The sequence below is a fragment of the Cornus florida genome, unplaced genomic scaffold, assembly GCF_030987335.1.
Source record: "Cornus florida cultivar Cherokee Brave unplaced genomic scaffold, ASM3098733v1 CherokeeBrave_3.0.0_Hap2_Chr10, whole genome shotgun sequence".
NCBI classification, from domain to species: domain Eukaryota; kingdom Viridiplantae; phylum Streptophyta; class Magnoliopsida; order Cornales; family Cornaceae; genus Cornus; species Cornus florida.
In genome coordinates, this window is record NW_026775580.1 from 37,918,861 (window position 1) to 37,946,497 (window position 27,637).

General features: G+C 35.5%; 1 protein-coding gene across 2 annotated transcripts; it reads left to right on the forward strand.

Annotated features, from left to right (window-relative positions):
• Nucleotides 1-21,938: 21,938 nt before the first annotated feature.
• Nucleotides 21,939-27,012, forward strand: LOC132276163 (F-box protein At3g07870-like). Of its 2 annotated transcripts, none has more exons than XM_059777474.1 (2): nt 21,939-25,820; nt 25,959-27,012. In XM_059777474.1, the coding sequence occupies exon 1, from the start codon at nt 22,059-22,061 to the stop codon at nt 23,139-23,141; it is 1,083 nt and encodes a 360-aa protein (XP_059633457.1). In that variant the 5' UTR covers nt 21,939-22,058; the 3' UTR covers nt 23,142-25,820; nt 25,959-27,012. The 2 variants fall into 2 exon arrangements, with proteins under 2 accessions (XP_059633457.1, XP_059633458.1); XM_059777475.1 differs by having other exon boundaries at nt 21,939-25,369.
• The last annotated feature ends 625 nt before the right edge of the window (nt 27,013-27,637 follow it).

Here is a 27,637-nt window from a genome sequence, read left to right on the forward strand (position 1 = left end):
AAGATGTTTATATGGTTCCTCATCATTTAAGTTATAGAAAAGTGGACACATTTGAATAGTCTTGGGCTTAATTTCATATTGATTGGCCCTAAGTTAGGAAGTACGATACAAGTTGGTACATGGTATTCATGGAGATTGTAATGATTACAAAGGATCATTGGAGGAATTTGAGGCATTTGAGCTTGAGGAGGGTGTTCCATGAAATTTGGGTCTAGATAGCCAAGATGAACCTCTAGATTTTCCATTGATGTGATTATGATGAAGGGTTGGCTAAGACCGCACAAAATTCAAGCAATGTAATAACAAAATCACAAAACAAGCACTTCTCCTTTGCAACAAGTCAATCAACAACAACAATCCTCCACATACATTGATCACATACTCCCATGCTTTGAACAATATGCAAGAAAAGTAATTTGCCTCCACGCGGGCTCACGATTTATCTAATAATTTAAAACTTGCCTCTATGCGAGCCGACGATTTAACTAGAGATAGAGTTAAAAAAGCTCACAAAGGGTCCATAAGCAATTTCAATTTATTTTTCAATTCTTTCTTTGCCTTGCTTTGCTTTGCAATTTTTTCCTAGAATATTAGTTTTTATGCTCTTGATTAGCTTTGCTTGGCTTGCTTCTTTTGCTTTTGAATTTCCCTTTGCTTCACCCTCTTAGCTCAATGCACCTAGCCAATCAAGAACAAACACAATAAGTAACCAAAGTGAAATAAAAATAAAAACAGAATCAAAAAAGTATTAATTCCTAATTGATATCCAAAATACGACGGTGCGAAATCCTCGGCAACGGCGCCAAAACTTGGTGCGCCTTGGTTGTGTGCGCAACAAATTACACTAAAAGTGTGTAGTGTGGCCAAGTTTGAATTTATAGAATGCCACTACCACTACTAACTAAAATATAGCAAGAATGAGTAGGGATCGTCCCAAAGGATTGAGAAAGGTATTTGGCTTGGAAATAATGTTGGATTAGTAGGTCGAGTGATCAAGAGATGGTTTGATTGGTTAATTAAGCTATAATTTAAACTAAATAAAAGCAATGCAAAAATAACTACTAGAGTAAGTAAAGTGTAGAGAATATGAGAGAGGTTTTGGGATCTAGAGTTCACCACTAAGCACCACCTTTCTAGATATTCAATGTTTGATGGATTAAGGGGAAATATGTGTTACAAATGAAAGAGTGTGCCATTGATTGAAATAATAGCATGGATGGCCAAGTAAGCATACATTGTCTAGCCAATCTAGTGAATAGCACAACATATCAAATTAAGCGATTAATCCTTCATAAGCCCACAATCAATGCACACTCAACAAATTAGAGAAATATACTACTTGCATTCATAAGCATGGAACATCAAAGAACAAGAATGGATTGTCCACCTATCTAAGAAAGTAATGCAACTACACTGCAACTAAGCTAGTGACATGAAAATTAAACTAATTAAACTAAGGGTGAGGCACAATCCATCAAGAAATGAGTATGAACTATCAAATAAACATCAAGAGTATTCCATTTAAGCACCATGCCTTGACCATCACTAGATTTATGATATCAACACACATAGACATGCATCAATATCACAAAACCTAGAGATAAACACACGAACATCTTTTCTGGCATACATAGACATATGAATAGAATGAAATGATCAATTAAAAGTATTAGACTGCACAAATCATTATAGAAACAAGATGCATATATATATCAAATGTCAAGATAAGAAATACAACAAAAATCCTCATTAATTACAAAACAACAAAGTCTAGGAGGCATGCTTAGGGCTATCTCTAGTCATAAAAAGATGTTTAGCCACTCATTGACTCATTGATGTTGTCATCCAACCCTCAAGGGCTATCTTCATGGTAGAAATGATCTTCTTCTTCTTGGTGGAAACCCTAAATGAGTGGAAGAACTTTCCCCAAAATGGTGTATGTCTCTCTCTAATCTTTAGCCTCTATTCTCTATCTAGCCAACCCCTTTACTCAAAATAGCCAAAATTCTTATATAGATAGCTCAAATGTCACACTCCATAGTCAGCCCTCGTGCACTAGGACCTCCAAATGATTGAACCACGAGCACACATTTAATTTGGATTGAAATCAACTTTTCATGCAACTTGAGGCAATTCGATCGATCACGAGGTTGCTTGGATCGATCGAACCTTGACAGCGCCTTTTTGGATAAGACAAGGTTGAGATATTTTTAGGAAAAGGACAAAAGTGATAGGTGAGGATAAGATCAAAGGGATTCGATCGATCGAAGGAAATGTTGGATCGATCGAAGAAGATATTTTCTTGAGGATAAGGACAAAAGGCTTGATCCGTCATAGCATGGTTGGATCGATCTGTGATACCCCTGGATCTTAGGATGCGGGTTGGCCAGGCCCATGCCTGATTACCCGAGAATATCAAAACGAATCGGTAATAAACGAACACAGAATACAATTAAGATAAACAGGAATAAATAAAATTTCTGAAAAGAAATTAAAATAATAATCCAAAAACTGAAACCTCAGAATAAAATTCCATTAATATATAAACTCTTTTGATATAACTGATCCTCCATGAATACAACTCGGGAATCCATTTAGTGGACCCCTATTCAAAACCCAACTAAAGTTAAACTAAACTAAATAAGGAAATTCCAAAACTAAATATAAATAGCAGTCCTACGCAGTCAGAAGAGTGAGTGACCGTCTCTACTCAACACAAATAAACTCTAAAACTAGAACCATCTGATACCTGAAAAAAATAATAGTGGGTCAGGCCCACGAATAAGTTCTATTCTAACTATAATCCAAACAGAGACCCGATACGTAGATACATCCTAGATATCTCAACCATATCTATATAGTCCGTAAATATATATATATCTACACTACAGGACTCTCACTAGACTACAATGGGGGTCTCAACCTGAATAGAAGGCAACATGCAAAAACGCACCCATAGGTGGGCATGAGTACCTAGACCTAACAGGGTATACCTCAACCATCATAACCAGTTACACATCCCAATGCATATATGCTCCCTAAACAACGATCCTGAGACTTAAGCTTATATCGCGGTACCCTAATCATATATTTAAAGTCCATCTAAAACCAGAGTATGTCATTCAATTCTTTGTTGATCTGACATATAACTTATAATCCGGTTAGCCACTCAACTTACTCAGTCGATCTGACTTAACCACGAATAACAATAAATCCAGGTAGCCATTCAACTTACTCAGTCGATCTGACTTAATCACAAATAACAATAAATCCAGGTAGTCATTCAACTTACTCAGTTGATCTGACTTAACTACAAATAACAATTAATCCAGATAGTCATTCAACTTACTCAGTTAATCTGAGTTAAATATAAGTAGCATTCAATATTTTACAATCCATTTCCTTATTCTAATAAGGTAGGTTCTAGCGTTTTGAGCTAAACCATCCCTAGTATGCCACCGTCTCATACCGGGGCATACAATCCACAACATCCAGATAATTAAAAGAATTTAATAAAATAATTCAGCAATTGTAATCCAACACACAAATCCAAATAATTGACAGAATATAAGTAAATAATTCCTCAATTAAAATCCAGGTTAACTTCCATGTAAATTACAGAACCTAAGTATTAGTTCAGCAATTTAAGTCCAAAACCAATAAACTGCAGAATTATAAATAGTAGATTAGCAACTAAAATCCAAAACCATGACCCAGTTAATTGTAGATTAGTATATAATAACTCCGCAATTAAAATCCTAGCGTTAATCCATGTAATCACAAAAACAAGTTTAAATCTTTCGACAATTAAAATTTTAGAATATGTATAGGTTAAGTCTGATAAATAGATGACCCTACTGTGCACCTAAAACAAGATTTAACATCATGCCATAATCCATTAAATCACTAAATTAAAATTAGACGATTAAATCCGTTCTATCTGTAAATAGCCTGCATAGTTACTTAATTTCATACCGATCATTCTATTCACTTAATTGTATAAACTATGCAACGAGAGCTTTTAATAACACTTGAATTAAATGTTAAATACCCCCAGTTCATTTCCAGAACAATTCAAAACACTTAAACCATCCAAACAGTGCACCCGAACAAACCCAGAACGCATCAAAACATGGGAGCCTTCTCCATACACTTGGGAGCCTTCTCCAAAACTTCTCATCTTCTTCGCCTCCCGCAAAGTTCAGAGCCTTCGTATTAATTTATTTAACTATCTAGGGTTTAATTTACGTCCCAGAATTAATTATATGCAGATTTAATACATCATCGACATGAAATAAAATCAGTTTAAAAATTAACTAAATCATGATTAAACAAGAACATGTATAAACCATTAAACCTTTTAATTCAAAGCATTTAAATCCACTATAACCATACTTATAAGATCAGTTTTAACGTTAATTAAAACCTTGGAGACTACCTAGGCATGCACAGAACACAAGCCAATGGGAGAGAGAAAGAAAAGAACTTGCCTCTGATTTCAGTTTTGAAACCTTAATGTCATCTTCCCATGTTTTTCGGTGACTCTAATTGTCGTCAAAGCCCTCTGCTGAACTGTTCCAGCCTACATATAGCCTCCCTTTCTTCCTCCTTGGTCGAGTCTTGGACCTTTGCCAAAACCCTAGCCCTGTTCTCTCAGTTTTTCTCACAATTCCCTCTCTGTTTCTCTCTATGGAATAGGGTTCTAAAAACCATTTGCAGACTTATAATAGTATATATATAGGCAAATATAAAACCTAAGTCTACTTGTAATTAGAGATGGAAACCCAACTAAACCCTAGTCGGCCAACAACGTGATCCATAAAAACTAAAACCCTAATTTAACATTACAATCAAAAATACGAATTTAATCCAATTCATTCCATTTAAATTAACTAATAAACCATATAAAACAATTAAAACAAGAAATTCAATTAAAGAAATTAAAATACAATGAAAGAAACAATTAAACAAAACAACAATTCAAACAAATAAATAAAACAAGGAATCAATTAATTAAAATAAACTGGCAAATAAACAAATAAACAATTAACATGAAGCCACGCAAACAACTAAAATAAAATAAAATAAAACAATTAATTTCCAATTATATCCTTTTGTATAATAAAATAAACAATTAATTTCCAATTATATGCTTTTGAAAATAGGGGTATTACATTCTTCCCCCCTAACATAAGGAATTCCGTCCTCAGAATTCACAAAACTCTGAATTATTTTCATTAAAATTCATCTACGTTCCATTGTGGACTCTGCCTCTGTGTAGGAGCTCCACTGAATTCCAAATCCTCCAAGAAAATTTATGGGTCTGATATAAAGGAAACACAAAAATTATTCAACACGTAGATTGTATTTAGCAACTATTCATCCTTACCTAATTTTTTATATAGGATAAAGATCCACATTCCTCCAAGTTCCATAGCATAGATTTGCAAAACTTCTATGCATCCAATCCTAACGTTTTAGTAACGCTAATCTATAGGCTACTGCCTCAATGAAGAAACACCATCCATGAAAAGTCAATTTAATAAATAACAACTGACTTTCCCCGAAAACGCACCTTGCTTCCGATATGGAAGACATTCCAATCAACTGTTTCCTGTTAGAAAACCCTAGTGTATAAGTGTAACGATTTACAAAATCGTACTGCCGCCGCCAAACCGTGCGCAATCCATTACAAATGAGAGTATTTCTCTCCGATGCATCCTTTAATGAAGCCAAGGTCTTATTGTACAACCCTTGCTACTATTTCAAACCAACAGATAAGAGGTCTGCACTATATAATATACAAAACCTCAAACGTTGTCATACTAACCTCCTTGTGCCAACAATACAAGAAGTGAAGTAAACACTTCCAACTTTCCACAAAAACCTAGGATATCTATCCCAAGTATCTCCTCCATGATCAAATGGACATTCTCGATCCAATCCTCCATCTAGAGATATGAAGCACAGCTATAACTCCGTTATCAGTGTAATGTAGAACTGATGTGAAGTTCTAACGTGAACATTACGAGAATTAATGTCCATCAACAAACTTGCTTAATTCACCACTCTTAAGCTATATGGAATTAAAATTCAAATAAATGTCGATTATTTCTACCAACCATCCACTCCTGATTAGTCCTACTCCCATTTGGATTTAGGAAGTGGCAAAAATCTCCAATGATATCCGGTTATCCATTTTCCACCTTAAGCTCTATATGAATAAGGTAACACCACTTCCAGGTCAGCTTCGATATTCTAAGTTGACCTCTTCAATTTCCCTGGTAATAGCAAGCGTCATTATTACACAAACTAAGACTTCAACTCCTAATGCAACAACTAACCGACAGTTTTGAATATCCTATCGGTTGTTAAGAGCGTCCACTTCCATATTCCATTCCACCAGACAGAACTTAAAACAAAATGTTAATCACCACTTCGATATATCTAAGTCGTCTCGTGATCCATTCTATTTGTATGAACTGATATCTTACCAGTTCTAAATAGGCAAAATGATACTGATTTAATTTATCAGTAAACCAATAACCTAACCAGAATCCTAACCATTATGTCAAATTAGCAATCTCTCAACTAAATCCGTGGAAAATGCTCTATCATTTCCACTTCAGTATAGAAAATGACTGCAAGGATCTAGTGATCTCTGCTGGTCCATCTCGATTATCTAATTAATATTAGATTGGGAGGCAAAAATCACTTTGTCCCTCCTCCTGATTGTCCTCCAAACATCTACTTCATACCGTAAAGCATCATGTTTCCACCAGGATAAATAACGTACTAAGAGTGAGTCCTTACATTCCTCCTTCTAATTTGTCTACAGAAAGTACCGTTAGCCTGATACCACCAGCTTTTGTCTGCCCTTATTGCGTAAATTGGAGCACCTTCAAAAGCTAATCTGCAACTAAATTCTTACACCGCTGATCCATGATAAACTTACCGATAATGAAATTAACCGATAATTCTATTCATCGAAATTCATCTAGCTATGACCTTTCCACACACACCGTGCACCTCTTCCTTATATAAGTGATCGGTCTCACCATCTTGTCTTTGGCACACCCTACTTCTTTAATATAAGAAAATGTCAATTGGACTCCTTGTCTCGCTTCAAACGAATATGGAACATTTCTATCCTCCATATAGTCATCAATCCCCTAGCAACAACTATTTGTTGTGAACTGTGACCTAAAAAAAAAAATTTCATATTATTTGTGCAAATGAAGAGACTTGCTTCCTCCTCGATATGCAACCCTGGCAATTCCTCCTAACAACACACCCTCTTGAATAAAATTCTTGATTAAGGATAAACTGATGAAAATTTATTTAGTCTACTATCCCCGGCAGGTGTCATTACACTAAGTACCTAAACCAGTACTAAATCCTCCTTCCATTTCGAGAACCTTTGAAATTTTCCGAAGAAGATATTCTACAAATCCTATACCTCCAATAAAGCATCGTGGTGTTTCAGTGGTCTTTATTTACCACAACCTCACGTATACCAAAGTATCAACAACCACCATTATCTAGGCGTTGTAAAAAGATATGAATCCGGACCTAGCGTAAAGTACATCAAACTAATCGTACTAGATTATTTGACTCGTATTGAGGGGTTAACTATCCCATCCCAAATAACATACCATAATGACGTATGTCTAGGTCAAATAGATTGGCTAAAATTATGTATTTCTACCAAATCTGATGACCACATATTCACAATTCTAGTGCAATTTAGCGTTATTACTCCATGTTCTTAAAACCATAGTTAGCCAATCACATAATTATATCCCCAACTAAACTATATTCCTAATCCTAAATAATTAACAAAATGAAACACGTATGACAAACACAAATAAACAAAATGTAATTCCACTTAAGACATAGTCCATTCTAGAAAAGAAAACCTCCTTTAAACACAGCTTGCCAAAATATATCACAAAAGTTTTTTTTTTTTAATAGTTTCGTAGGTAATCATCCATCCGAGAAACATATCCTTTAAACATAGCTTAAACGCAACATTCATTTGCCTAAGCAAATACCAAAGGGCTTAACCCTCATCCTCCTTATATGCGGAATGCCAATCATCCAACATAGCATTAATAAGCAACTTAGAACGTCACAACTTAATCCCCATACTCTCCAAAACGTGATAAAAAATCATTGCTTCATTCTGATAAGAACTCCATCAAATCCCCAAACTCCAGAAGAGTACCTTTTACCTATCTCTCTTAGAGATGATACGAAAATTTAACTATATGTAGATTGGTCCACACCATCTCTACTTATATCACTCACTGTACTGCTAGTGAATAAGATCACCCCTGAGCGATCAATTATCTTTAAGATTTGGTACCCTCCTTCCTGGATACGCTAAAATCTCCCCCATTAGGATCCTCTCCGGACTCCTACTCTTTACTTGTCTCCTTTTTTAGAACAACTGAAATCATGTTGACCCTGATATGCGGTGACCTAACATACACCTAAATCCTTCCTTGGCTTATACTTCCAAAAGTAATACCAACCCCAGAATTAAATCTTTGATCCCAAGTTCTGCTTCTGGTAAAGAACTCCATAAAGTACTCATTTACTCCTTTGGGTCCTTATTACTTTTGCCTTGAACCTAATCCTCCTCCCAGTGTCAACCATTCTGTAACTACAGAATATAATTGACATTAGCTCCTCCTAACGAACCATAAATAGAATACAATGAATCCTAATATGGCTCTAAGTTTTAAGAGACACAACGCAGAAGTCCAATAACGAAAGGCACTTGTAATACCCCTAATTTTGTAAAGGATATAATTGGAATTTACATTTTATTTTTGTGCATTTTAGGTACTTGCATGACTATATGTGTTATGTGGTTTCTGTTTTGTGTTTAATTGGTTAATTGTTTTTTTACTTGGATTAGTTGTGTAATTGATTATTTTGTTTTTGTCTAATTATTTACATTAATTGGTTAATTGGTTTTTTATTTTCTTTTATTTAATTAAATTAGTTTTAAATTTTTAAATGTTTTGTTAGGTTAAATTATTAATGTATTTCATTTTAATGTTAAATTAGGGTTTTAGTTTAACGGACCACGTTATTGGGCTGATTAGGGTTTAGTTGGGTGTCCATCTCTAATGCAAATAGACGTAGGGTATATATGCCTATATATACTGTTATAAGTCTGCTTAGGGTTAAAAGCACCAAACCTATTCACGAACAGTGAGCATATAGAGGGACGCGAAAATAGAGAGAGAAAACTATAAGGAAAACAAAGGGATTTGTTGTTAGGGTTTAGGCTGCGGATTAAAGGACGGGCCTAGGAGGAGGGAAGGTTGCACAATAGGAGATTGACAGTGAGTTGGACGTCGTCGAAAAACCTAAGAAGACGGCGACAAGGTTTTTATTCAAAAACCACAGAGGCAAGTTCTATTCTGTCTTTCTCCCTTTGCCCTGTGTTCTGTGCACCTAGATAGTCTCTAGGGTTTAATTAATCATTAATTGAAACCATATATGTTCATTGTATGCTATAGTCATGATCTGTATGTGGTGAAATTAACTTTGTAATAATTCGCACATGTCTGCGTTTAAATTTTGTTCTTTAAGTATGCTAAATCAATATAGTTATAAATACTGGAATTGTTTGCAACCATTGAATACAAAATATGGGAATGCTACCAGGATTATATCTAAAACTCATGGGGCCAGTACTATCCTGTTTAAATATGTGTTGCAATTTATTCTGTTTCAGTTCGTGCTTATTGAATTTCAGTGTTAGTCTTTAAGCATGTTTAATCGGTAGGTGTTCTAAGATTTTTCAATAATACTAACTAGTGTAACTAATGGATTCAATGATACTGGATACTCTTAGGACCCTAAAGATTACTTTTAAAACCAAACAGAAAAGTTGTAACTGGCCGGAGTTGAAGCAAGGGTCAGAAACGGAGTACAGTTGAGCAGGGGACTCTCAGAGGAGGTGAGAGCCAGGTCCATGGAAGTGGGAGCCGGCTCCAACACTCTTAGAGCCAGCTCTAAGGTCTTTAGAGCTGGCTCCCATGCATAAAGAGCCTGCTCCAAAATTTTGGAGCAGGCTCTCTCTCAAATTTTGTTTTCCAGTTACGTTTTGATGCACTGTTGAGACTCTTTGAAGGTGGAACTATTATAGGTAATTAATGGGACTTCACATAGGGATTTAATGGGTGATTTGGGGTGTTATTAAGACCTTAAATTGATTTAAGTGATCTTTAATTCAAGGGGACAAACAATATATAATTAATGAACTTCTTATGTTATTAATGGAAGGAAGACGGATTAATTGCTTAACTAAATTTTAGTAATTTAATGGGGTTGAGTATGTTTAAAAAACTTAAATTTAAATGCATAATAAGGTCATTTACTTATTAGTTTTGATCTATGCATATTCTGGATGCTAATTGTTAAAGTATTAAATCTTTTTCTGCAATTAGATGGATTATTGGTTGGATTTAAATTGCTGGAATGTTAAACACTGTTCTACAATTATTTGGAATGGTTTGGATTGTAAATTGCTAAACTTTTATTTATATGTTGTAATTTATATGGTTTTGGATTTAAATTGCTGAAATACTAAATACTCTTCTGCAATTATTTGGAATGGTTTTGGACTGTAAATTACTAACTATTACGTGTTTGTTGTAATTTACATGGATATGGAGGATTGTATGCACCGGTATGGGACCTACCCTATTGCAGAAACGCTAAGACCTACCCTATTGGAATAAGGGAATGGATTATAAATAAATCCTACTTATATTTATGCTAAGTCAAAGAAGCTACACAAGCTGAATGACTAGCTGGATTACTTGTTATCTATGTTGAGTCAAAGAAGCTGCACAAGCTAAATGGCCAACTGGATTTCTTATGGATGGATAGGAACAGATTTTAAATATATTTTTATGGTAGCACGATATGAGCTTGAGTCTCAGAGTCATTGGTTAGGGCGCGTATATGCAGTGGATGCGTAACTGGCTATGATGGGTTGAGGTGTACCCTATTAGGTCTAGGTACTCATGCGCACTTTTGGGTACGTTTTTGCATGTTGCCTTCTATCTAGGTTGAGACCCCCTATATAGTCCCGTGAATGTCCCTTAGTGTGGATATTTATATATATATGGACTAGATAGCTAATATTCAGATATCTAGGGTGTATCTGCATATCGGGTCACTGTATGGATTGCAGTTAGAATAGAATTTGCATGTGGGCCTTACCCACTCTTATTTTTATAGGGGTTCATCGGTTCTAGGCTTAGAGCTTGATCGTGCTGAGTAGATACAGTCATTCACTCCACCGACGATGTAGGATTTATTTCCATGTTTTAGACTTGGGTTTTTTCCCAGCTATGTAAATTTCAATTGGGATTTTTAGGGGTCCACTAGATGGATTCCCGAGTTATATTTTTAGAGAACGATTTGTATCGGAAGATTTTGAATTATCAATGAAAGTTATAAGTTTATCGTTTTAGTTCTTTCAGCGTTTTTATTTATTTTTGTTTATCATATTTATATTCTGTATTTGATTATTGCTAATTGATTTGATATCCTCGGGTAATCGGGTGTGGGCCTGGCCAACCCACATCTGAAAATCCAGGGGTATCACAGTTGGTATCAGAGCACTCCAGGTTCTAGTGTCCTTAGGAGTGTTTTCGTTATAGGACTTCAGCGTTGCGTCTCTTAAAACTTAGAGCCATATTAGGATTCGTTGTACTCTCTTTACGGTTCGTTCGGAGGAGTCGATGTCAATTATATTCCATAAAGGATTGACACTAGGAGGAGGATTTGGTTCAAGGCGAAAGCAATACGAACCCAAAGAAGTAGGTTGTCGAGTTCTTTGCTAGAAGCAGAACTTGGGATCGAAGGTTTAGTTCCAAGGTTGGCATTGCTTAAAAAGTATACGCCAAGAATAAATCAGGTTGTAGGTGTTAGGTCACCGCAAGTCGGGGCCAACACAACTTCAATTGTTCTCAAAATGGAGACAAGCGAGGAGTAGGGTCCGAAGAGGATCCTAATAGAGGAAACTTCAGGGTATCCACGAAAAGGGATATTAAATATGCAGGATGAATGGTTGCATGAGGATGCATTTTATTCGCTCGAAGTGGAATGAATGATACAAGTAGAGTTGGTGTGAACCAATCTACATATAGTTAAATTTTAGTATCATCTCTAAGGGAGATTTGTCAAAAAAAAAAAAAAAAAAAAAAAAGGAGTATTCTTCAAGAGTTTAGAAATCGGATGGAGTTTTTTTTATCAGTATGGGGGTTAAATTGTAACGTTCTAAGTTGCTTATTAAAGCCATGTTAGATGGGTTGCATTTTGCATATAAGGAGGAGGAGAGTTAAACTCGTTGGTTTCTGTTTAGGCAAACGATTGTTGCTATTAAGCTATCTTTAATGGATGGGTTTTCGAGGTTAGACGGTTACCTACGAAACTATAAAAGGAAAGGGTGAACCAATCTAGTAAGGTTGAGTCTAAATGAGACTTACTTTTCTAGAAGGAATAATGTTCAGAGGAGGATTATATTTTTGTTTATGGTATGCGTTTAATGTGTTTCATTTTTGTTATTGTATGTATCTTATGTGTTTCATTTGGTTTTTTTTTTTTTTGTTAATTAGTTCGGATTGGGAGTATGGTTTAGTTGGGGGCACACATATGTGATCAGCCAACTATTGTTTTACTAACACGGAGTAATAGCGCTATGTGCGCTTGGATTTGTGAGCGTGTGGTCTTGGGATTTGGTAGATATACATGAGTCTAGCCAATCTATTGGACCTGAACATGTATCATTATGGTATGTTACTTGGGATCGGATAATTAACCTATCAATACGCGTCAACTAACCTAAAACGATGGGTTTGATGTGCTTTACACTAGATAGGGATTTGTTTTTACAACACCCTAGGATTGGTGGATATCATTATGATTGTATTTATGGGGTTGTGGTAGATAAAGACCGCTGAAATGCTACCATAGTTTGTGAAAGGTGTCGGAGGTGCAGAATATCTTCAGGGAAATTTCTGAAGTGACCACCAAGACGGAAGGAGGATTTCGTGCTGGTTTAGGTATTTATTGAAAATGATGCCGAGAGAGGATGGGGGGTGAATGACTGATTCAATATTCATCAGTCTATTCGTAACCAAGACACTACTCATGAGGGAGTCATTTCAAGGGGTTACTGGTGTAGCACTTGGAGGAGGAATCAAAGTTTCCGCAATGTATAAAATGTGGAATTATTTTTTTTTATGGTCATAATTCGCAACAATTAGTTGTTGCTACAACATTAATGACTATATGGAGGATGGAAATTTTCCATATTGGTTTGAAGCGAAACAAGGAGTTAATTGACACTTACTTATATTAGAGAAGTAAGGTGTGTCAAGGACAGGAAGGTGAGACCGAACAACTATATAAGGAAGCGGTGCACGGTGTGTGTAAAAAGTCATAGTGAGTTGATTTTCGATGACTGGAATTTCTGGATTGATTTTATGATCAGTAAGTTTATCATTAATTGGTACTGCGTCGATTCAGATGCAGGGTTAGCTTTTGACGATGCTCCAAATTAAGTAATGGGTGCAGACGGAAGCTAGTGGTATCAGACTAATGGTACTTTTGGTAGACAGATTGAGAGGAGGATGTAAGGACTGAAGTTCACAACACTTAGTTCATTCTTCATTCTAGTGGAAGCATGATGCTTCACGATATGGAGTAGACTTCTGGAGGATCAGGAGGAGGGACAAAATGACTTTGTCTTCCAGTCCAATATTTACTAGATATTTGCAATGAACTAACAGAGATTGTTAAATCTTTGTAGTCCTTTTTTATGCAAAAGTGGAAATGATAGAGCATTTTCACAGATTTAGTTGAGGGATTGCTGATTGTACCAAAGGATCAGGATTCTAGATGGGATACCGGTTGATTTCTAATGAAATTAACTCCTTTTTTAGTTTATTTTGGACTGGTAGGACATCAGTTCATATGGATAGAGTGGATTACGTGACGACTTAGATGCATAAAAAAATGGGGGTCAACCTCAAATATCGGAGCTGACTTGGAGGCAGTGTTACTTTACTCAGAAAGAGTATAAGGTACTAGAGGAGGATTTGTTGCATCTGTGAATACTGTCGGAGTGACTGAGATATAAAATTTGTAGAAATTTTTCTTGATGCACTCGGATGGTTATACGAAACATCGAGACATCCAATGCCAGTTTTAGTGAACAGGTTTGGAAAGAGACATTTATATAACTGTCTATATGAGTAACACCAGTTAGGAAAAAAAATGAGTCGAACTAGTCAGAAGTGGACGGTTGGTTGCGATAATTGACATGCATTGGAATTTTAATTCCATACGGATGAAAAGTGGTGAATTAATTAAGTTTGCTGATAGACCTTAATTCTTGTAATGTTCACTTTTGGACTTCGCATTAGTTCTACATTGCACTGATAACGGAAGTATAGCTGTGCTTCATATCTCTCAACGGGGGTTTGGATCGAGAGTGTACATTTGATCATGGTGGAAATACTTGGGATAGATATCCTAGGTTTTTATGAAAAGATGGAAGTGCTTATTTCACTTCTTATATTATGGACACAAGAAGGTTCGTATGACCACGTTTGGGGTTTTTATGTTAATAAAGCAGACCTATTACTTGTTGGTTTGGAATGGCAACAAAGGTTGTACAATAAGACCTTGGCTTCTTTAAAGGATTCATTGGGGAGAAATATTCTCCTTTGTAATGCATTGCGTGTGGTTTGGTGGTGGCAGTACGATTTTGTAAATTGGTACACTCATACACTAGAGTTCTCAATCAAGAAACGGTTAATTGGGAATGTCTTCCGTATTAGAAACAAAGTGCGTTTTTGAGGAAGGTCAGTTATTATGTCTTAAATTGACGTTTCATGAATGGTGGTTCTCCATTTAGGCGATAGCCTATCGATTAGTGTTTTTAAAATATTGGGATGGGATGCATAGAAGTTTTACATATCTATGCTATAGAACTTGGAGGACTGTGGATTTTTACCCTGTATAAAAACATTGGGCAAGGATGAGTAGTTGCTACATACAACTTATGTGTTGAATAATTTTTTATGTTTCCTTCATATTGGACCCATAAATTTTCTTGGAGGTTTTGGAATTCCGTGGAGTTCCTACACAGAGGCAGCGTCCACAATGGAATGTCAATGAATTTTAATCAAAATAATTCAGAATTTTGTGAATTTTGTAAATTCCGTTTGTTAGGGGGAAAGAATGTAATACCCCTAATTTTGTAAAGGATATAATTGGAATTTACATTTTATTTTTGTGCATTTTAGGTGCTTGCGTGACTATAATTGTTTTGTGGCTTCTGTTTTGTGTTTAATTGGTTAATTGTTTTTTTACTTGGATTGGTTGTGTAATTGATTATTTTGTTTTTGTCTAATTATTTGCATTAATTGGTTAATTGGTTTTTTATTTTCTTTTATTTAATTAAATTAGTTTTAACTTTTTAAATGTTTCGTTAGGTTAAATTATTAATGTATTTCATTTTAATGTTAAATTAGGGTTTTAGTTTGATGGACCATGTTATTGGGCTGATTAGGGTTTAGTTGGGTGTCCATCACTAATGCAAATAGACGTAGGGTATATATGCCTATATATACTGTTATAAGTCTGCTTGGGGTTAAAAGCACCAACCCTATTCACGAACAGTGAGCATATAGAGGGACGTGAAAACAGAGAGAGAAAACATTAAGGAAAACAGAGGGATTTGTTGTTAAGGCTTCGGCTGTGGATTAAAGGACGGGCCTAGGAGGAGGGAAGGTTGCACAATAGGAGATTGACAGTGAGTTGGACGTCGTCGGAAAACCTAGGAAGACGGCGACAAGGTTTTTATTCAAAAACCACAGAGGCAAGTTCTATTCTGTCTCTCTCCCTTTGCCCTGTGTTCTGTGCACCTAGATAGTCTCTAGGGTTTAATTAATCATTAATTGAAACCATATATGTTCATTGTATGCTATAGTCATGATCTGTATGTGGTGAAATTAACTTTGTAATAATTCGCACATGTCTGCGTTTAAATTTTGTTCTTTAAGTATGCTAAATCAGTACGGTTGTAAATACTGGAATTGTTTGCAACCATTGAATAAAAAATATGGGAATGCTACTGGGATTATATCTAAAACTCATGGGGTCAGTATTATCCTATTTAAATATGTGTTACAATTTATTCTGTTTCAGTTTGTGCTTATTGAATTTCAGTGTTAGTCTTTAAGCATGTTTAATCGGTAGGTGTTCTAAGATTTTTCAGTGATGCTAACTAGTGTAACTAATGGATTCAATGATATTGGATACTCTTAGGACCCTTAAGATTAGTTTTAAAACCAAACAGAAAAGTTGCAACTGGTCGGAGTTGAAGCAGGGGTCAGAAACAGAGTGCAGTTGAGCAGGGGACTCTTAGAGGAGGTGAGAGCCGGCTCCATGGAAGTGGGAGCTGGCTCCCACACTCTTAGAGCCGGCTCTAAAGTCCTTAGAGCCGGCTCCCATGCACAAAGAGCCTGCTCCAAAATTTTGGAGCAGGCTCAATCTCAAATTTTGTTTTCCAGTTACGTTTTGATGCACTGTTGAGACTCTTTAAAGGTGGAACTATTATAGGTAATTAATGGGACTTCACATAGGGATTTAATGGGTGATTTGGGGTGTTATTAAGACCTTAAATTGATTTAAGTGATCTTTAAGTCAATGGGACAAACAATATATAATTAATGAACTTCTTATGCTGTTAATGGAGGGAAGACGGATTAATTGCTTAACTAAATTTTAGCAATTTAATGGGGTTGAGTATGTCTATAAAACTTAATTTTAAATGCACAATAAGGTCATTTACTTATTAGTTTTGATCTATGCATACTCTGGATGCTAATTGTTGAAGTATTAAATCTTTTTCTGCAATTAGACGGATTATTGGTTGGATTTAAATTGCTGGAATGTTAAACACTGTTCTGCAATTATTTGGAATGGTTTGGATTGTAAATTGCTAAACTTTTATTTATATGTTGTAATTTACATGGTTTTGGATTTAAATTGCTGAAATACCAAATACTCTTCTGCAATTATTTGGAATGGTTTTGGACTGTAAATTACTAAACTATTATGTGTTTGTTGTAATTTACATGGATATGGAGGATTGTATGCACTAGCATGGGACGGTGACATACTAGGATGGCTTAGCTCAGAAACGCTAAGACCTACCCTATTGGAATAAGGGAATGAATTATAAATAAATCCTACTTATATTTATGCTAAGTCAAAGAAGCTGCACAAGCTGAATGACTACCTGGATTACTTGTTATCTATATTGAGTCAAAGAAGCTGCACAAGCTGAATGGCCAACTGGATTTCTTATGGATGTATTTGAACAAATTTTAAATATATTTTTATGGTACCACGATATGAGCTTGAGTCTCAAAGTCATTGGTTAGGGCGCGTATATGCAGTGGATGCGTAGCTGGCTATGATGGGTTGAGGTGTACCTTGTTAGGTCTAGGTACTCATGCCCACATTTGGGTGCGTTTTTGCATGTTGCCTTCTATCCAGGTTGAGACCCCCTATATAGTCTAGTGAATGTCCCTTAGTGTGGATATATATATATATATGGACTAGATAGCTAATATTGAGATATCTAGGGTGTATCTGCGTATCGGGTCACTGTATGGATTGCAGTTAGAATAGAATTTGCATGTGGGCCTTACCCACTCTTATTTTTACAGGAGTTCATCGGTTCCAGGCTTAGAGTTTGATCGTGCTGAGTAGATACAGTCATTCACTCCACCGACGATGTAGGATTTATTTCCATGTTTTAGACTTGGGTTTCTTCCCAGCTATGTAAATTTCAATTAGGATTTTTAGGGGTCCACTAGATGGATTCCCGAGTTGTATTTTTTGAGAACGACTTGTATCGGAAGATTTTGAATTATCAATGAGAGTTATAAGTTTATCGTTTTAGTTCTTTCAGCGTTTTTATTTATTTTTGTTTATCATATTTATATTCTGTGTTTGATTATTGCTAATTGATTTGATATCCTCGGGTAATCGGGCGTGGGCCTGGCCAACCCGCATCTGGAAATCCGGGGGTATCATAACACTCCTAAGGACACTTGAACCTAGAGTGCTCTGATACCAATTGTGATACCCCTGGATCTTCGGATGCGGGTTGGTCAGGCCCACGCCCGATTACCCGAGGATATAAAAACGAATCGGTAATAAACGAACACATAATACAATTAAGATAAACAGGAATAAATAAAATTTCTAAAAAGAAATTAAAATGATAATCCAAAAACTGAAACCTCATAATAAAATTCCATTAATATATAAACTCTTCTGATACAATTGATCCTCCATGAATACAACTCGGGAATCCATTTAGTGGACCCTTATTCAAAACCCAACTAAAGTTAAACTAAACAAAACAAGGAAATTCCAAAACTAAATATAACTAGCAGTCCTACGCAGTCGGAAGAGTGAGTGACCATCTCTGCTCAGCACGAATAAGCTCTAAAACTGGAACCATCCGATACCTAAAAAAAATAATAGTGGATTAGGCCCACGAACAAGTTCTATTCTAACTATAATCCAAACAAAGACCCGATATACAGATACATCCTAAATATCTCAACCATATCTATATAGTCTATAAATATATATATATATATATATATATATATATCCACACTACAGGACTCTCACTGGACTATAATAGGGATTTCAACCTGAATAGAAGGCAACATGCAAAAACGCACCCATAGGTGGGCATGAGTACCTAGACCTAACAGGGTATACCTCAACCATCATAATCAGTTACACATCCCAATGCATATACGCTCCCTAACCAATGATCTTGAGACTTAAGCTCATATCGCGGTACCATAATCATATATTTAAATTTCGTCCAAAATTAGAGTATGTTATTCAATTCTTTATTGATCTGACGTTTGACTTATAATCCGGTTAGCCACTGAACCTACTCAGTCGATCTGACTTAACCGCGAATAACAATAAATCCAGGTAGCCATTCAACTTACTCAGTCGATCTGACTTAACCACAAATAACAATAAATCCAGGTAGTCATTCAACTTACTCAATCGATCTGACTTAACCACAAATAACAATTAATCCAGATAGTCACTCAACTTACTCAGTTGATCTAACTTAAATATAAGTAGAATTCAATTTTTACAATCCATTTCCTTATTCCAATAGGATAGGTTATAGCGTTTTGAGCTAAACCATCCCTAGTATGCCACCGTCCCATACCAGTGCATATAATCCACAACATCCAGACAATTGACAAAATTTAATAAAATGGTTCAGCAATTGTAATCCAACACACAAATCTAGATAATTGAAAGAATATAAGTAAATAATTCCTCAATTAAAATCCAGGTTAACTTCTATGTAAATTACAGAACCTAAGTATTAGTTCAGCAATTTAAGTCAAAAACCAATAAACTGCAGAATTATAAATAACAGATTAGCAACTAAAATCCAAAACCATAACCCAGTTAATTGCAGATTAGTGTATAATAACTCCACAATTAAAATCCTAGCCTTAATCCATGTAATCGCATAAACAAGTTTAAATCTCTCGGCAATTAAAATTTTAGAATATGCATAGGTTAAGTCTGATAAATAAATGACCCTACTGTGCACCTAAAACAAGATTTACCATCATGCCGTAATCCATTAAATCGCTAAATTAAAATTAGGCGATTAAATCCATTCCATCCGTAAATAGCCTGCATAGTTACTTAATTTCATATCGATCATTCTATTCGCATAACTGTATAAACTATGCAATGAGAGTTTTAATAACACTTGAATTAAATGTTAAATACCCCCAGTTTATTTCCAGAACAATTCAAAACACTTAAACTGTCCAAACAGTGCACCCGAACAAACCCATAACGCATCAAAACATAGGAGCCTTCTCCATTCACTTGGGAGCCTTCTCCATACACTTGGGAGTCTTCTCCAAAACTTCTCATCTTCTTTGCCTCCGACGAAGTTCAGAGCCTCCGTATTGTTTCATTTAACTATCTAGGGTTTAATTTATGTCCCAGAATTAATTATATGCAGATTTTATACATCATCGACATGAATTAAAAGCAATTTAAAAATCAACTAAATCATGATTAAAACAAGAACATGTATAAACCATTAAACCTTTTAATTCAAAGCATTTAAATCCACTACAACCATACTTATAAGATCAGTTTTAACGTTTATTAAAACCCTGGTGACTACCTAGGCATGTACAGAACACAGGCTAATGGGAGATAAAAAGAAAAGAACTTGCCTCTGATTTCAGTTTTGAAACCTTAACGTTGTCTTCCTATGTTTTCCGGCGATTCTAATTGTCGTCAAAGCCCTGTGCTGAACTGTTCCAGCCTACACATAACCTCCCTTTCTTCCTCCTTGGTCGGATCTTGGACCTTTTCCAAAACCTTAGCCCTATTCTCTCAGTTTTTCTCACAATTCCCTCTTTGTTTATCTCTATGTCTCTGTACGCGAATAGGGTTCTAAAAACCCTTTGTAGACTTATAATAGTATATATATAGGCAAATATAAAAACCTAAGTCTACTTGTAATTAAAGATGGAAACCCAACTAAACCCTAGTCGGCCAACAACGTGATCCATAAAACTAAAACCCTAATTTAACATTACAATTAAAAATACTAATTTAATCCAATTCATTCCATTTAAATAAACTAATAAACCATATAAAACAATTAAAACAAGAAATTCAATTAAAGGAATTAAAATACAATGAAAGAAACAATAAAACAAAACAACAATTCAAACAAATAAATAAAATAAGAAATTAATTAATTAAAATAAATTGGCAAATAAACAAATAAACAATTAACATGAAGCCACACAAACAACTAAAATACAATAAAATAAAACAATTAATTTCCAATTATATCGTTTTGAAACTAGGGGTATTACACGATCTCTGTGAGATCGATCTGAGCTTGAGTTCGATCGATTATGAAAAGCTTCCTTTCACCACTTTACTCCTTCTTCCTTTAAGTTTGAGATTGCATCTTTTAATGCTCTAATTTGACTGAATTAACTTATTTTGGGGGTGGGTATGGGTGCTTGAGCAATACATGAGGTGGTGAATAGAGCCAGCAAAACGAGAAGTTTGATTCCGGTGGAACCCATTTCTAGAGAGAGAAGAAACACATTTACAGAGAAAGAGAGTAAGAGGGTTTGGGCTGAACTGGTGATTGTAAAGGGAGTTTATAAAAGGAGGAGAGGGAGAGAGAAAGTGGAGCTTGAGAGACGATTAATCAATAATTTCAGATTCTCGAATCATTAGATATAGAATATATATATAGGCGAATTATTCACGAATGGGGCTGTGTTTGGAAAGGGTTTTATTACTTTCTCTCCATTTCTTGGAAGTTTCCTCCAAGTTCAAACAGAGTATTAGAAACAGAATATTATGGGTTAATATTGGTTAATAAACCTCCAATTTAGATCATATTTGGGATTGACACCGCCTAAACCTCCATTATCATATTTGGGATTGACAATAGTTGGGAAAGAAGTTAATGGAGGTTTGTTAATAACTTCTGTAGATGGGTTGGGAGCTTCCCTATTTGTGAAGAAGATGAACAGTAATATATGGGCACGGGGCTATATTTGGGTAGAGGACAATTACGTTTAGGTAGTGTTTGGGATAAAAGAGTCATTTTATATGGTCTATATTTATATTTATTAATTTATTTTATTAAAATAAAAATATTATCATTATTTTATACTACACAGGATTTATTTGCATGGAATTTATAATACTAGAAAATTTTTTATCACACAAAAACTGATATGCAATTTATAACCTGAGGGAAAATTTTTCCACTTAATCCTTCAAGCAAACATAATTTTGACGTAAATTGGGGATACAATTTTTAGAAACTTGTACTGTTTCGTTTGTCGTCGTTTCTCAGCCTCACGCACACAGAACAAGTAAGAGAGATGATGAATAGACTTACAGACGACCTCGTGACCGACATTCTCTCGAGGCTGGTCATCAAAACCCTCATGCGATGCAGGTGCGTATGCAAACTCTGGCGCAATTTAGCACGCGACCCTCGATTCATTCACTCCCACCTCAACAATCGATCCTCCCAGCGAAGCCCTAGTTTCATTCTCAGCACTACCATCTGGTTCGATTCCGCCTTCCGCAGCCAAATATACTTTCTAGAACACGACGAAACCCTGGGTTACAGTTGTGAAGAGGTCAGTTTTTCAGTACCCGATCTCAAAGAGTTCCGATTAATCAGTTCATGTAATGGTCTCTTCTGTTTAGTTCATCGCATGTGCAGAAATATAATTTATGTATGCAATCCTTTCACTAGATGTTGCACTAAACTTCCTAATCGGATTAACCCATCACAGAATATTCTGGGAACGATAATGGGTTTTGGATTTAACCCAAAAAGAAACGAATATAAGGTAGTAGAGGTTGTTCATTGCTCTGGATCTGCCATGGCTTCTGAATTTCATTCTCGGGTTTATGTACACACTTTAGGTGATGGGTCTTGGAGAGGTAAAGGGTATGTTCCTTGTTTAATCCCTCGGGAACCTGCTTCTTCGGAAGCATTTGTGTGTGGAGCTCTTCATTGGCTATGTTTATCCCCTGCCAAGCAAATTGCTTTTTTTGATATTACAAATGAAGCATTTGGATTCATACCGTTTCCTGAAATTGCAGTAGGTGGTGGTGGAGGTAGTTTATCATTGGCATTAATGGATGGATGTCTTTCTATCACGGGCTCTGCATTTCATGACCATATTGATTTGTGGATTATGAAGGATTATGGTGTTAAGGAGTCTTGGGTTAAATCTTTCTCCATATGTTTTAATCAGGTTATGTGGAACAATTTTCAAACTCCGTGCATTCAGGGAAATGGAGAACTTTTGATGCTGTATAAGAATCAAGCTTTGTTTTCTTATAGTCCCCGGACTATGACATTGAGGAAGCTTAGAATTGCAGGGCTTCCATCTTGGTTTGAAATGGTTAACCATGTAGGGAGCCTTGTTTCTGTTTCGGGCCGTTAAAGAAACAAAAGAGAATATTGAGAGCTCGAGGTGAATGGAGCTGGAATGTTGAATGAAGATGCAAGGAAATTGAGGCCAATCACAAGGATTATTGTTGTGTTCTCCTTGAAGAAGACGTGTGGTTGGAGTGTCGCATAGTTTATGATCTTTTGAGTTAGGGGTGAAGTAGCCAAGGTTTATAGGGTTGCTTCGGGTTCATTTCCCATCAACTGCTGTAGTGCGGCATCAGAGACCTGAGTTTGTAAACCTTTCTTTGAACTTATTCGTGCTTTTGTTTTCTAATCTTACCTTACTGAAAGTAGAAAATATGGTATTTCTATTTGATATATATATATATATATATATATAGGTGTGTGTTTCTGTGTGTGTGTTAGAATCAAACTGAAGGCAGTAGTAATAGCTGTGCTTTGTAGTTCTTACTGCAGGTAGGTGGTCCATTACAAAGTTTTACTCGTATGAATTATTGTTTAGCCTAAGCACACTCGATTGTCATTTATCTATAATTAGCATCCAAGTATAAACTTATTTGGCTCTTTATGAATTGTTTCAGTTTATGCTTCCAGGTTGGAAACATGAACTTGAAACAAATTCAATTTCGCATTATTATGAATGTTGGATGCCAATTACCAGGGGCCGAAAAGAAAGAAGATGAATTTGTAGGGTAATTGTTAATTGCTTGTTTCAAAGCACTCTAACTAATCTTTTCGTTCTTTTTGCTGGACTACAAAACACTAATTATCCAGCTGACTTGTAATTTTAGTCGGCTTTTTTCATTTACTTGAAATTAGTGGAATAAGACACAACAAAATAATTCACTTCTATTTTTCCAAATATAGCTCATTTCTCCATTGTTTTAATTTAATACACTCATTGATTTATGAAATACTCTTTATTTACAAATATCCTTCTTATTACATCTACTTTATGAATCTCTATTTTTAAAAACAAATTAAACTATAATTTATTTTCATTCTATTAGTTCGAATCCATTAGCATTCCTTTCTATTCTCATAGAACCACGGATGTCGAGCTATTTTTCTGCTGGACCTCCCCTACAGTATCGTGACCGCAGTAGACAAATTCATCTTCTTTCTTTTTGGCCCCTGGTAATTGGCATGCTTCATTGTTTATTTTGCCTTTTTCAAATCACTCTTCACTAATCTTTTATTTCCTTTTGCTGGAATACAAAACACTAAATTATCCATCCGACTTGTAATTTTAGTTGGCTTTCCCTATTACTTGAACAGTGGAATAAGACACCACAAATAATTTTTTTACTTCTGTTTTTCCATCTTTGGCAAATTGAAATTTGTAAACGTTTACTGGAATACTTGGTCATTTTTTCTTTTGTCTAGTTGATTGCAAGTGAGGCAGGAAATAGTTCTTGAATAGTTTCAGATTTAAATGCCCAACTGTACTAAATTTTGGTCGTGAATTTTGAACTTGTTGATCATTTGGTCCCAAACTACTGTAGGTTGTTAGCTGTACTTCATTACACCACTAGAGGAATGGACTTACAGTGCTCTTCTTCCTAGATTATGTTCTCTGTCCATAATTTTCCTTTACTGCTTGGGAAGTTATCATGAACTAATAAGAGAATGTAACAGTTTGAACGAAAGATGCTAATATTATACTCAACTTTTATTGTTCCTTCTGTTGCGGATTATTTAGCTTTAAGAAAGTTCTGGCTTGTCTCTGAACATCTGCAATTCACGTTATTCTGCATTTTTGGACCAAGTTGATGGCAATGAGCTTTGGAAGATCAAGTAAATTTCATCATCAGAATATTACAGACGCACCGATCTTGGCCTTCCACATTTTTTGATTGGATTGTTACAGGGGGAAGACGTTGCAGTATTAAGTGTTATTCTCCAACTTGTACCAGTGAAAACACATTAAGGCAGCATTGAGCTCAATGCTTCTGAATAAGTACAGTATAGTTGAAGAATTTTAGTTGTGGCAGAAAATCTGTGCATATAAGCCTCCTCACCAGATGGTAGAGTACGAAAACAGTTCGATTGAAGGAACACTACATTGCTGAATGTTATCTCATAGTAATTTAACATACATATTGGGCGGGCCAGCTGAGGTTGGTTGGACTGAAGTATATTATGGTTCCCATATCTGAGGAGCTAGAGGTGGTTGTGAAGTAGCTGAAGAATCAGAGCTTATGTTAGGTGATGGAGCACATCCTTCTTGACGTGTTGGTTTGTTTAGAGTATGCCCAGGTGTGTATTTCTACATATATATATCTACACACACACACACACACAGTAGTGTTGTCTTGCACCACGGGGAGCAAGAAAATTCATCCACACTTTCTAAATTTTAATTTTCTCTTTACTTTTATTGTTATTTTATTAGCCCCACACAAATTAGGGTTTTCGAGTTTCCAACAACTAAACCCTATACACACGAATTCAATAGAGATAGATAGGATGGATAAAGTTGAAGATGACAACATTGTCATCCACATACTCACAAGACTGCCAGTCAGGTCCCTCATGCGATGCAGTTGTGTATGCAAACGCTGGCACAACTTAGCACGTGACCGTCAATTCATTCAGTGTCATCTCAATCGATCAGCCCAAGAAAATTCTAGTCTCATTCTCCAGGGTACCTGTGGGAATAATCTACCTCAATGAACACAACCAAGCACATGATTACACTTGTACAAAGGTCAGACTTCACCCATCTATCTCCAAAATATTGATGCAGTACTTCTAATCAGTTCTTGTATTGGTCTCTGTTTGATCTGTTTCGCAACAAAATGAAAATTTTCTATGTATCTAATCCTATCACCGGATCTTATCTTAGACTCCACGACCTGATCAACCCGAAATTCGAAGCATGGAATACTCGCATTGAAGTTGGATTTTACTCTGAAAGTAACGAATGCAAGGTAGTTGTGATGTGTACATGCGATAACTATACGCAGCCGGAGGTTTTTGTGCACACTGTGGGTACAGATGGGTGTTGGAGAGGTATGGGGTATGTCCCTTGTGTAATTAAATCGCAATTGTGTAATACATATTGTTCGTATATGGTAGTATTCGTGTATTGATCTCTTCACTGGATTTGTTCATCCCCTCTAAACCATATTGTCAGCTCCAATATTGCAAATAAAGTATTTGAAGTCATACCACCCCCTGAAGAAATTCTCACTGCAGGTGGTTGTGTATATAGTTTCTTCTTGGCCTAGTTAAAAGGATGCATTTCCGACATAGACCACTCCTTTTTTGACCGGGTCGTGTTATGGATCATGAAGGATTATGGGGTTAAGGAGTCTTGGACTAATTTTTCTTCCAGTAAATTTTATGCAGATCGGCCGGATAATGGGCAATTTTGATAAGACTTATCTGAGGCTTGATTCAAGAATCAGCAAGGTTAAGGTTCTATGACATCAGAAAAAGGGCGAACTTTTGATGTTAGATAATCATACGCTTTTGCAGTCTTATAATCCACAAACCATGGCATTGAGGAAACTTAGCATTGAAACCGGGCTTCCATCTTGGTCTGAAGCACTCACTCATGTGGGGAGTCTTGTTTCATTTTCAGGCTGTTCTAAGGACATGAAGTATATTAGCGGTGCGTTATACTCCCTCCGTCCCATAAAAAGTGTTACTCTTAGAAAATCGTGACTCACAAATTGAACTGTCATTGTTTCCGAAACACGACACTTTTTTTGGGACGGAGCTAGTAGTTGTTACGGTAGGTAAGCTATTTGTTTCAAATTTCTACTGATCATATCCTATAATATGTTGGTATTGTAACTATTGTTTAACCTGAGCACAATTGGTTGACATTGATCTACAGTTTTACTTGATTTATGTATGTGCTTTGATTCTAGTTCAATGTTTTTTTACTGATATTTAATTGCGTTGATCAAATGGTAAAGTATTTTAGAACCATATGAAAATTATGTCCCACAAGAATCTAAAAGAAACTACTGATGTAATGATGTATTTTTATTGAGGGGTACGTTTAAGAGCAAGAATCTGTCTCCCATACTAAACTTGTTATCCATTCCTCATGTACATATTTAATTTAGTGTCCATTTTTTATCCAAAAATAAGTTTGGAATGTCAACAAGTGAGTAAATGGATAAGATTGAATTGTTTTTACTTATTTATCTGTGCATTTCTCCACCTCGATTGTACATTCTTTATAATATCATTTTAAATAAATTAAAACGAGCATACATACCATTTTGTTATTTGATGTATGGGAGGAAACTAATGGTATTATTTTAGAAGAGATTGGTGCGATGGTGTAAGGAAAATTATGGAGATGAAAAACCTACTCCTATAAAAGAACCTGTAATTATAGTTGCATGTGTCATCAACTTTTAAAAAATTATACTTTTGTAAGCATAATTTTAAAAAATTTAAAATTGCCCCCCTCAACCAAAAAAAAAAAAAAAATTTGCATTTTTGTATGTATATTTTTTTTGAATTTTAAAATTGTCCCCTCTCAACTTTATATATATATATATA

Coding starts and splice junctions, on each gene's coding strand:
- LOC132276163 (XM_059777474.1), top strand. CDS start 22,059: ATGATGAATAGACTTACAGACGACCTCGTGACCGACATTCTCTCGAGG.